At 36.3% G+C, this 12,236-nt stretch overlaps 2 protein-coding genes and 2 non-coding genes across 6 annotated transcripts in view; 3 read left to right on the plus strand and 1 right to left on the minus strand.

The window, feature by feature from the left end:
* The window catches only part of LOC107694114 (centrosomal protein of 63 kDa), a 15,614-nt gene extending 14,198 nt beyond the window's left edge, over positions 1-1,416 (minus strand). For both annotated transcript variants that reach the window (XM_016493714.1, XM_016493713.1), the window contains exons 1-3: positions 1,279-1,416; positions 645-741; positions 333-510 (exon numbers count right to left, since the gene is read on the minus strand). In XM_016493714.1, the coding sequence (XP_016349200.1) occupies positions 333-510; positions 645-685 (219 nt within the window). In that variant the 5' untranslated portion in view covers positions 686-741; positions 1,279-1,416. The remainder of the gene's footprint in view (positions 1-332; positions 511-644; positions 742-1,278) is intronic.
* Positions 1,417-2,420: 1,004 nt separating this feature from the next.
* On the plus strand, positions 2,421-2,492 carry trnap-cgg (transfer RNA proline (anticodon CGG)). The gene has a single exon. It is a non-coding gene; the product is annotated as a tRNA-Pro (tRNA).
* A 337-nt stretch (positions 2,493-2,829) lies between these two features.
* trnap-ugg (transfer RNA proline (anticodon UGG)) lies at positions 2,830-2,901 on the plus strand. Its single transcript has one exon. It is a non-coding gene; the product is annotated as a tRNA-Pro (tRNA).
* Positions 2,902-3,760: 859 nt separating this feature from the next.
* On the plus strand, positions 3,761-9,968 carry LOC107694124 (E3 ubiquitin-protein ligase KEG-like). Of its 2 annotated transcripts, none has more exons than XM_016493735.1 (4): positions 3,761-3,892; positions 6,330-6,745; positions 8,863-8,967; positions 9,283-9,968. In XM_016493735.1, the coding sequence occupies exons 2-4, from the start codon at positions 6,402-6,404 to the stop codon at positions 9,326-9,328; spliced, it is 495 nt and encodes a 164-aa protein (XP_016349221.1). In that variant the 5' UTR covers positions 3,761-3,892; positions 6,330-6,401; the 3' UTR covers positions 9,329-9,968. The 2 variants fall into 2 exon arrangements, with proteins under 2 accessions (XP_016349221.1, XP_016349222.1); XM_016493736.1 differs by having other exon boundaries at positions 6,351-6,745.
* The last annotated feature ends 2,268 nt before the right edge of the window (positions 9,969-12,236 follow it).

Here is a 12,236-nt window from a genome sequence, read left to right on the forward strand (position 1 = left end):
TAATGTGTTTTTTTAACCTTAAACCGCATAAACACATTTCATTACACCAAATACACCAAATAATGTTCTTTTTAGCAATATCATATGACCTCTTTAAGAAGATCCTGGGCCTCATATTACAGTTAATTGTAATGAACGTGTTCTCAAGAATGCAGTCTGGAACATGCTTTGTCTCATATCTCACTACAGTATTAATCATGAATCAGCCAACGGTCAGTTGCCTCATAACTTTAAGACTATTCTTTCAATGTAACAAATTTGCTTCTTACAGCAGTTTCACACACCAAACAAAAGTGTGAACATGTGAAGGTGAAAAAGAGACAATACAATACCTCTGAGCTCCTCTTGTCGAGCAGAGTTCTGGCTGACTGGAGTTCCTCCTGCGTATTCTGCAGACGCAGCTCCATGGCTCGAACCTCAGCCTCCCATTCACGCCGCTTGTGCCCCACCATGATGTCAATCTGCCGCATCAGCTCCTGTAATTCTGGCTCGCAGGATGACAGGACAGAGCTGAGGAGATGAACAGGAGGGAAAGTGTAACCCAAGAACTGCAAATAGTGGATGCTGTATGCATACTACAAATGTATAACACAAGTCACTTTTTTAATATGTGGATTGCTCAGAATTTGAATTCTACCATGTACCTGACATCATGATCACGGAGCGTGCTCAGAAATTCCTCCATTATTTCTCAGTGATCTTCCTTGTGCATCCTTATTACAAAAGATCTGGACGGCATGCCTGAGAAAAAATAAGAATTCATGAGCAGAGATGATGGGTGTATGCATTCTGATCTAGCGTTGTGTCTGCATAGGGGTTAGTTTCCAAGGGCAACTACAACTACAATTGCTACAAATACCATTGGCTTGCTCTGATAGAATTGAGTTGATATATCAAGTTGATCTCTGACATACTGAGACTTCAGGCTTTCGAGAATCTGGTATACCAGTATTTCATTGGTAAAATATGTTAACACAGAAATATAATTAACCGGTGGTGTTCCAATAATAACGAGGTATTACGTGCTGAGCTATTATTAGAAACTGAATATGTTATATAATTACGTTGATAAGTGACTTTTTGGTATTTTTACACACCCGGTCTTATTACTAATAAATCACTACTTGGCTAACATTAGCCTGTTAGCGTGGAGAAATAGTAACTTACGCGCATTTACTTTACCGTGATTCCAAAGAAAGTGGACGTACTCTACGACCTTTCAACTCTAGATAGATCTTGTGTTAAAGTTTATTTTCTGAAAATACAAATCTCACTTACAATTTCTGGGACACTTGACATCGTGTTTGTCAGCTGGGGTTGTAGGGGTGACAGAAACGCAACAGTTGAACGCGCACAACAACCAAGAACATCACAACACAAGAGAACAGAACAGCCACTCTGCCTGCGCTTCCGCAGTGTCACGTGGTTCACAATACGGCTTCTCATTGGACATGTTTGTACAGTATCAAAGTCCCTTTTCTGTAGTCTTCAATATCCCGTAGTCTTTGACAGTATTCAACATACCCGGATTAGTTTGCTTATAATTTGGGATAGTGTGGTGCATTTAAATGCTCTATTAATTTAAAACGTATTGAATATAACAGACAGTATTTAGTTGTCACAAAAGCAATAAATATTTTTATTAGTTGTATGTGTTTTTACGCACTTTCATGAGCCATTTGCTTACAACGAACACGATTTACTGAACAGATTAAAGCACGGACGTATGTGGTATTTATACATTTGGTTTTAAAGATTATTTTACACAAAGGTGTACATAACATAACTGATCTTTCTGCTTACAGTGATGGCCTGACGTGCACAGGAACAGCAGTCCGCGAAGGACTGTGGGTAATTTATTTGACCATGAGGTGTTGACATTTTATGATGGATCAACAGAGTCAGCTTTAGTAGCGAATGCCAGAGCTTCAAAATATTAGTTCACAAACCAGTGAATATTGCATACGGATACCAAGGTGATTAGGTTACAGCAAAAAGATAATACACGTCAGCTTTAATAATACAAGAGTGTTTACAAATACACGTGTTTTTGGTTACGTTAAGTAGTTAGCTAAGTAGTTATGGATACAACGTATGCGGATTTTACTGTAATTTACATATGTAGGCAATTGCCATTATGTAACTAATTAAAAAAGGTATTTTTAAGTTTGTCGTGTAACTTACATTCTGAACTGAATTCAGTGTGGAGAATGCGCAACAATTGCAATGCAGTCTTGCAGTATTGAATAAGGCTCATAAGAGGCGTTAATTGTTGATTTGTTGTGGCTCAGTAGAGTAAATTTCATACGCATAGATATAAGTTAGGGTAAGTAACATAGCAATAAAATTCACGGTAAAACAGTAAGCGATGGTGACTATTTAGGTTTGTATAGTCTCAGGTCATACTTTATATTGCACGCGGCTCGTTGGTCTAGGGGTATGATTCTCGCTTCGGGTGCGAGAGGTCCCGGGTTCAAATCCCGGACGAGCCCATTGTTTTCTTTGTACTTTTTTTTATGGTCTGTTTACTTAGAGTAATCAAATAGCATATATACCATAGCGGGGTTTCCTGTGAAAATGACTGAGTGTTTAGGAAAATTAGAAGGTACGTAACGTTATGTACTTACGTAGTAACAACGCCACTGACACTGCGTGTAGATTCCTATGCAGAGTACTAACAATATTTGCGTCTAATGTCAACGAATAATTTAGTTAATAAGACTAACTTAGACACATAATTATAATTAAAATACGCATATACGTGCGAAAAAGCCGTTGACAATATTTCAGAATACTTTAGTTACCATGAACACTAACGATGTTTTAGGCGGCTCGTTGGTCTAGGGGTATGATTCTCGCTTTGGGTGCGAGAGGTCACGGGTTCAAATCGCGGACGAGCCCAAGTAATTTCAATTTAGTCGTTTATGTGAGAAAATATATTAACAGTTCTTGATTATTATACTGGAAAGTATATATATATACTAGCATATTAGCAAAATCCAGAAGACTATTTGGTGGATTCATATTGAATGTAATTGTATCACAAAATTTAAACATAGCATGTTATGTGACCCTGGACCACAAAACCAGTCACAAGGGTCTGCTGAATAAATAAGCTTTCCATTGATATATGGTTTGTTAGTATAGGACAATATTTGCCTGAGATACAACTATTTGAAAATCTGGAATCTGAGGGTGCAAAAAAATCAAAATATTGTTTGACAAAATATTGTCAATATGAAGTTCTTAGCAATGCATTTTACTAATCAAAAATTAAGTTTTGATATATTTGCGGTATAGGAAATTTACAAAATATGTTCATGGAACATGATCTTTACTTAATATCCTAATGATTTTTGGCATAAAAGAAAAATCGATCATTTTGACCCATACATATTGTTGACTATTGCTACAAATATACCTACCTGTGCTACTTATGACTGGTTTTGTGGTCCAGGGTCACATTTGATCAGTTTACAGATGTTATAATTATTACATCATCTGATTTTATTGATTGCATTTCATTATGTGCTACAGAAGACAGTTCTTTCTCCCTCTGGGTTTTTTCCTTCAGTCTTAGCAAGTTTTTCCTTGACATTTCCTTTAAACATGGCATTTCTGATCTCTCAGGAAATCTTAATGATTCTCAGCAATGACATGAGGTACACTGATTTCTGAATAACTAGTGAGCTTTGCTTTGTGTGGCAATGAGGGAGGAGAAAGACACGTATCACCTCCCCCACAACTCCACAGCTACTTTAAAACTCGCGGCGGTTATTCACACTGACAGCAGCAGAGCCAGTTTGCTCTCATTCACATACCCATAATGCTCAGTCAGATGAGTTCATCTCTTGACAAAGCTCTGTAGCAGTGGATTACGAGTCATTCTTCTGTAAGTATATTTCTTGATTTCTTTCATTCAAAACTGAGGTTGATTTACATTCGTTTTTGTTTATTCAGTTACACAGCAAACAATCTTAAAGGGTTAGTTCACCCAAAAATGAAAGTTCTGTCATTAATTACTCCCATGTCGTTCCAAACCCGTAAGACCTCCGTTCATCTTCGGAACACAAATTAAGTTATTTTTGATGCATTCTGACAGCTCTCTGACCCTCCCAGAGACAGCAAGGGTAATGTTACTACCACGATCAACGTCCAGAAACTGTAGCAAGTAGATCGGTAAAATAATCCATGTGACATCAGGGGTTCAACTGTAATATTACTGTCTCTGGGAGGGTCAGAAAGCTGTTAGATTTCATCAAAAATATCTTAATTTGTGTTCCGAAGATGAACGGAGGTCTTGCAGGTTTGGAACAACATGAGCGCGAGTAATTAATGACAGAATTTTCATTTTTGGGTGAACTATCCCTTTAATTTCTTAAGTACTTTGGCGCTGTCCAGTAAGGTATACAATCATAATTAAAACCAAATAAATTCACTTTAGAAACAACACTGCATAAGATATTGACATAATTTGAACAATGCTGAAAACTATTCTAATAAACCTTGAGTTTATTTCTTATCAAAAGTTTAGTGAGCTTTAAGCTTAAAAATGAGCTTAATTCAGGATGTATTCCCTGAAAAACCATATATTTTATGCAGTGTTGCTTTTATTTTGTTTAATGGTGTTTAGATGTTTTCACTGGGGAATTGCAGTTGCAGTGTGCTGTTTATATGATAAAGAAAGAACACACTGTTCAAATGGTTTGACACAAGTCAAGTTACAGTTTGACTAAGGATGTCCTCATATAATCTTTTACCTGACCATCACTAACAAAACAACAAAACCAACTAAACATATAACATTATGAAAAAGTATGCTTTGTTCTGGAATATTGTATATTGTATTGGTGAATTGAATTAGTAGATGTTCTCATGGTTGCAGAAACCAGAGATCTTGTCATTCTTTGCAGTATTGTTTTGTCTGCATTAGTACTCAGAAAGGGGTCAGAGGTCAACACTCAGAGGTCAAACTAAATTAATATTGTATTCTGGACTAACAGGTGGTCTGCAGCATTAGAGTAGAATACTATAAGGATGAATGGTCGGTGGGGGTCGATCTGGCGATCTGCCATCTGCTTCAAGATTTTAACTTGCTTTTCTGTGCTTAAAGGGATTAGTTCACACAAATCTGAAACTTCGGAACACAAATTAAGTTATTTTTGATGCATTCTGACAGCTCTCTGACCCTCCCAGAGACAGCAAGGGTAATGTTACTACCACGATCAACGTCCAGAAACTGTAGCAAGTAGATCGGTAAAATAATCCATGTGACATCAGGGGTTCAACTGTAATATTACTGTCTCTGGGAGGGTCAGAAAGCTGTTAGATTTCATCAAAAATATCTTAATTTGTGTTCCGAAGATGAACGGAGGTCTTGCAGGTTTGGAACAACATGAGCGCGAGTAATTAATGACAGAATTTTCATTTTTGGGTGAACTATCCCTTTAATTTCTTAAGTACTTTGGCGCTGTCCAGTAAGGTATACAATCATAATTAAAACCAAATAAATTCACTTTAGAAACAACACTGCATAAGATATTGACATAATTTGAACAATGCTGAAAACTATTCTAATAAACCTTGAGTTTATTTCTTATCAAAAGTTTAGTGAGCTTTAAGCTTAAAAATGAGCTTAATTCAGGATGTATTCCCTGAAAAACCATATATTTTATGCAGTGTTGCTTTTATTTTGTTTAATGGTGTTTAGATGTTTTCACTGGGGAATTGCAGTTGCAGTGTGCTGTTTATATGATAAAGAAAGAACACACTGTTCAAATGGTTTGACACAAGTCAAGTTACAGTTTGACTAAGGATGTCCTCATATAATCTTTTACCTGACCATCACTAACAAAACAACAAAACCAACTAAACATATAACATTATGAAAAAGTATGCTTTGTTCTGGAATATTGTATATTGTATTGGTGAATTGAATTAGTAGATGTTCTCATGGTTGCAGAAACCAGAGATCTTGTCATTCTTTGCAGTATTGTTTTGTCTGCATTAGTACTCAGAAAGGGGTCAGAGGTCAACACTCAGAGGTCAAACTAAATTAATATTGTATTCTGGACTAACAGGTGGTCTGCAGCATTAGAGTAGAATACTATAAGGATGAATGGTCGGTGGGGGTCGATCTGGCGATCTGCCATCTGCTTCAAGATTTTAACTTGCTTTTCTGTGCTTAAAGGGATTAGTTCACACAAATCTGAAAGTTCTGTCATCATGCCATTCCGCTTTCTAATAAAAAAACATAATAAAATAACAAACAACATTGGAATATGAATGGAGTAAGTTTGAAAGTTGCATATTTTTTCTTGTTTTTGCAGATTACGCTAAACAATTTCCAGAAGACAAAACTACAGCAACATCAGATCAAACATCGGTTCCAGTTTTCAGCCATGGTTCTGTTCGAGGATCAGGAATGTGGGGTCTGTTACCTGCATTACTCCCGCATCGACCGTGTTCCCAGAACCCTCCACTGCAACCACACATTCTGCACCCCCTGTCTGGAGACAATGGGGCTGCATTACAGCGGCCTACGCACCATTCGCTGTCCCCTCTGTCGCCAGGTGACTTGTGTGGACCGAGGGCTCAGCTTACAGGAGGCTCTTTTTGTCAATAGCCAACTGTGGGACAACATTTGTGATGAGCAAGAGGAGGAAGAGGACGAGAGAGAGCAGGAAAAGGAGAAAGAGGGGAAAAACACTAATATGCAGGCGCTGCCCTCATCACAGGCTGAATGGTGAGTGGGTCACTTTAATTTTATTCAGAAATACATTTAAAATAAACGTACTTCTTCTTTGACAAGTGTTTTAATTTATTAATTAAATTGTTACTTTTGGAGGGAACTTAATTACAGTTTTTCTGAATTGCTAAAACACTAAACCCCAATCTCTGAACCAAATTCTCACTAGCTTAAACCAATTTGCCGAATAAAGCACTCTTTCTGCTAAACGTTAAACACGTTCAGGCAGTTAGGCTCTATTTGCAAATCTCATGTGCTCTTTTTGCAAAACTAAACACATTCTCATTCACTTAAACACTTATCACACTGTCAAAATTGTTCACACTTGTTTCTAATGATGTGATCAAACCATCGGTACAAAATATGAGTCAGTTCAGAGTGCACAAGTGGCACAGGTGACTGAATGATTATACAAACAATAGATGGAAACAATCTGAGAAGGAGAGGAGGAAGAGTACATGTAAGAAGTGGAGGATGAGGAGAGAAAGAGTAAGGTATAGAGAGTGTTATCAAGGCTGGATCTGTCAGACCACAGGGTTTTTTCTCTGTCTAGCAAAAAAGACAACATTACTTGTGATGTGGACAAAGTCCTGAGGCCGGACTCAAGCACAAAGACATGATGCTGCTGAGACAGAATGAATCTCTCATTGACCCTGATTTTACAATTGCACAACATACAGTATTTGAGTGTCCTGTAACATGCTATTCATTTAGAGTTTTACAGTATTTGACCTTTTTGGCCTTTGCAGTTGGACTGCAGTATTTTTGCAGTAACCAAGTGTTGAATATATACAAACATTCAGTACTATTCAATATTCAGCACAATACTATTCTTGCAGTACATACAGTTGGCCTATACGCCTATACAATATATTCACCTTACTACTTGCAAATACAGTTTTTCTGAATTTTTTTTTTTTTACAGAATTACAAAATTGTTTACTCGATACAATATACTTTTTTCTGTAGTGTTCTGGATGCTGTTCTTCATTTTTCTCTGTCGTGTCTAATGAGAGCACTGTTTGATTTCGAGTGCAAGTGAAATGGTTTTGCAGTGATTGTTTGATTTTGATGGAAGAGTCAGAGGTTTCGTGAATTCAGTTTGAGAGTATTTGGATTTGTGTTTAAGGTTTTGAGAAAATGAGTGATGGTTTCGAGAATTGTGTTTTAGCAATTCAGAAAAACTGCAAAAAAAAAATGTCAGGTGGATGCAACTGTCCTGATGATATAATTAAGAAAAAGTCTTAGTACAAGAATGAACTAATCAAAAAGAAAACATTATTAAGTAGTTTGGTATATGATTCATATAGAAAAAAAAGCAGTGAAGCAGTTTTATTAAAATATTATTATTTAAAACATTTTTGTACATCAAATTAAAGTCATGTGGTGCAAACAATTTTCAAAAAAGTAATAAATAATAATATAAATATAATGTTATAAAATAAAAGACCTTTACATACCCTAATGACTGTGAAAAAATAATAATAATTTGACCATTTTATGACATGGCAAGGTTAGTTCAGGGTCTAAAATGTCATGTGGTGCGACTGCCCAAAAACGCAATGATATTTGTACAAATGTTTGTTCCTTGAAAAATGTTATATATATTTTTTTTCATAATAAGATGGTTACACACATCTATTCAAGGAAAATACATTCCTCCTTTTTAACTTGGTTACACCACTACATGTAAACTTCTGTTGAAAATGGCACACTTGGTACAACTGTTTTAAACTAGATTTATGTTTTTCATTGTCCTCTCCTCATATTCTTATTTTGCATTGACCCGAGTACTTCATTGACTGGTGACAATGTGTAACATGCAGCCAGATGCTAAAATTAATATACAGAGTCAAGTGAGCCTTTTAAATCAGCAACCTCTGTATCACCTGATTCAGTTTATAAGTAGCCAGAATACTAGCAGAAAATGTACACCCGTTGTTACGTGTGATTTTGTTAGTAGAGCATTCAGTCTCGAATCCCTGATCACATTTTATACTTAAAGAGAAACCTCAGAGTGTCTGTAGAAGCACCTAGAAAATAAGTCCTGAGGACAAGAATGAATGCATTTGTTTTCCCATTCATACCTAACTTCCTCTTGTCTCTGGTTTTAGTCAAGTGCCAAAACACCACAGACCCAAATTCCGACTCCCAACTTTCCTTAAGAGAATGAGTTTTTCCAGGCACCCTGAAGAGAGGATTGTTCCCACCTGCAATGTGTGAGTCTTCATCCTACTGCAATGATCGACAACAGTTCAAAATGGCATTTTAAATGCAGTTTAAAAGATTAAAAAGATAGTTCCCCCAAAATGGAAATTCTGTCATTTACTTACCCTCAGGTTGCTCAGCTGAAACAAAATGTAACAACATATAGGTAAGTAAATGATGGCTGAAATTTCATTTTTTGGGTGAACTATCACTTTAATAACGTAAAAAGAATTAGTCGGGGATCATAATACTATCATGTACACAAATATTTTAACAACTGAACATTTTTCAGTTTCACTAACTTTTACCTTTGTCTCTCGACACAGACAAATGATGTCATGGCGAAGGCTTTCATCGGAAGAGATTTTGTGAAAAGTGGAACGGACACCATAAACAAAGGATTAACAATAGAAACAATAGACTTTCCGTATGTTTTGCTGCTGTGATTAAAAGTATATGCCATGTACTAATTACGCCTGGCATACTGAAAAAGCAGGAGCAACAGTCGGTCCTGGACAAGGTTGTTTAAACAAACCCAATCCCCAATCTCCATGTGCTTCTTTGACTGCATTTTCCATTTGAATAGCCACAAGTCTGAATCCCACTCCTCCATCTGAGGGTAACTTCTCATTAGATATTCCACCCTTAATCCGTCCCAGCTGCTGAGGCCGGATTTGTTTCAGCTGTCCCGAGAGAGAGAGGGTCCCAGATGCGATACAAGACTTTCTAAGCAGATGGCATCTTCCCCATGAAACATCACCCCCATGTCTCAAATGGACTCTTTTAAGTTATTATAAGCTTTGTTATTTATACAATTTATAAATGATTGTAAATTAAACATTCTGATTGCTAAATGTTGTTGGTTTCTTTTTAAACAGCACATGTTGACATCCTGTTTTACATGGCTATCTAGAGCAGGGTGCTTCACACTTTTGAATAACAAGGACCCCAATGACATTCCCCCTCTAAGGGACCTCCGTCTCGTTTTTTAATATAAAGACACATTTGTGAGATAAATGGTGTTTTCAAAAAATAACAATAAAAAAGAAAGAATAAAATAAATGCAATACCATGACTTTTACTAGTCTTTGAAAAGGCAAATTAAAAATTATGATATGAAATTGAATTCAATAAACATGTTAAAAATTATTGCAATATAAATTTATGCCAAAATAAAAATCCCTTAATTTCACCTGATGAGCTCATTTTACAAAGCAGTTTTTAAAAATATTTTTAAAGGCCATTTATTGTGCATTCAGTGACTTGATGATGATTGACATCATAGGGTAAGTGATTTAAATAAAACAACTTCCATCTTCAACTAGATAAACAGGTTGATTACATACAAAATACATAAGTATATTCCATACTGTTGGCATATGGTGATATTCACTGTAGTGAGTCTGCAACAGACCAAAAACACAAAGAATGGAATCACTCAGCCATGTCAATGGACTATATATGCTTTTCATTAAACATCTGTCATCTTTTATGTAGAATTTCTGAAAGAGTTTTGACTATTTTGGTTTACCAAAGTTTCTCATATTGCAATTAGCAAATACAGTGTCTTTATAAACACACCTGCGTGTGCCATTTTCTGAGAAAATCTATAATGTTGCACAGAAATAGACATTTGCTAAACTCAAGCAATATAGAACTGCAATAAATGATACAGAAATAAACTGGAGAGAAAAAAATCAAAACATTTCAAAAGAATTCCTCGACGTGAATTCCTGGAAAGTGAAAGAATAATATGATACTGTAGGCCTATCTTTATTTTTCCTCAGAAGGCTTTATGAGCAGATAGCTCAGCCAAAACAAAGATGTAAAATGATTAGTAAGCTGTTATCATATCTGACAACAGATTCTTCTACTACAGAAATCTCAATGTGCTATAAAATGACTATCCATGAGTCAATTCACCAGTCTCTGTCTGTGCTGCTGCTTTACAGGCTCCTCATGTATATAATGTAGGTCAAACAGATAACTGCTGATTTATGAGTCTCACTAACAGTTGATCAGAAGTCAAACAGAAAAATTTCTCACAGTTTCAATAAAGAGTGTCAACTAGTTTCACCTACACTTATGCAAACCTGTTTTGAGAGAAATATTGGATTAAGCTTTGACCTGTTTTGACAAGTCCTGCAAAGGTTTCACGTGTAAAATTACACAGCTTAATTTGACAGTTATAACTTAAGGCTCTTTCCTGAGGTTTACTATTCTTGAGAAGACAACCTAATAAAACCTATAGCTTCCTGAATGTTTATTATGTTTACATTACAAAGTCAAGAGAGAATACTATGAAAACAACTAGGATAATTAAAAATGTCTGTGTATATATGTATATACATATATTATATCCCTATGTGTGTGTGTGTGTGTATATATATATATATATATATACAGTCGTGGCCAAAGGTTTTGGCAGTGACATAAATTTTGTTTTGCAAAGTTTTCTGCTTAAGCTGTTGTGGTGTTCATTCACATAGTTTCTAGATTATTGTGTAGAGTAATCAGATGCATTTTAAATAATTGCTAAAAGCTTCATTGGCCAAAAAATTAACTTTTCACACACACACAAAAAAAAACATTTCACTGTTTTTTGATCCTGACACAAAATGACCAGCTAACATTAATTGACTAATCATATCAGCAGCACATGTGAAAGTGTGAATGAGTACTAGAGTCAGGTAAAATCACTATCATACTAATTAGATTGTAAGAGCAGACTGATTGCTATAAACGGGAGGGAAGAAGCGCTTCCAATCATTGTGTTCTTGTTAGCAATGTTTACCTCCAAAGAAACACGTGCAGCCATCATCGCTTTGCATCAAAATGGCCTCACGTGCAAGGAAATTGCTATTAAGAATATTGCACCTGAAAGAACCATTTACGGATCATCAAGAACTTCAAGGAGAGAGGTTCGACTGCAGTGAATAAGTCTTCAGGACGTCCCAGAGTGTCCAGCAAGCGCCAGGACTTTTACACAACGGCCTGGTGTCAAGAAGAGCAGCAAAGAAGCCACATCTCTCCAAGAAAAACGTCAAGGACAGACTGAAATTCTGCAGGAAGTACAAGGATTGGACAGCAGAAGACTGTTCTTCATCTCTGATGAAGCTACCTTCCGACTGTTTGGGACATCTGGAAAATCGATTGTTCGGAGAAGAAAAGGTGAACGCTACCATGAGTCCTGTGTTGTGCCAACAGTGAAGCATCCTGAGACCATCCATGTGTGGGGTTGCTTTCCAACCAAGGGAGTGGGCTCTCTCATAATTCTGCC

This window comes from Sinocyclocheilus anshuiensis, unplaced genomic scaffold, assembly GCF_001515605.1.
Source record: "Sinocyclocheilus anshuiensis isolate Anshui unplaced genomic scaffold, SAMN03320099.WGS_v1.1 scaffold1530, whole genome shotgun sequence".
NCBI lineage: Eukaryota > Metazoa > Chordata > Actinopteri > Cypriniformes > Cyprinidae > Sinocyclocheilus > Sinocyclocheilus anshuiensis.

Excerpts from the sequence above, each read along its gene's own strand:
- LOC107694124 (XM_016493735.1), top strand. The coding sequence starts at position 6,402 with ATGGTTCTGTTCGAGGATCAGGAATGTGGGGTCTGTTACCTGCATTAC. Across the intron at positions 6,746-8,862 it reads CCCTCATCACAGGCTGAATG|TCAAGTGCCAAAACACCACA; the intron begins GTGAGTGGGTCA and ends CTCTGGTTTTAG. Across the intron at positions 8,968-9,282 it reads ATTGTTCCCACCTGCAATGT|ACAAATGATGTCATGGCGAA; the intron begins GTGAGTCTTCAT and ends CTCTCGACACAG.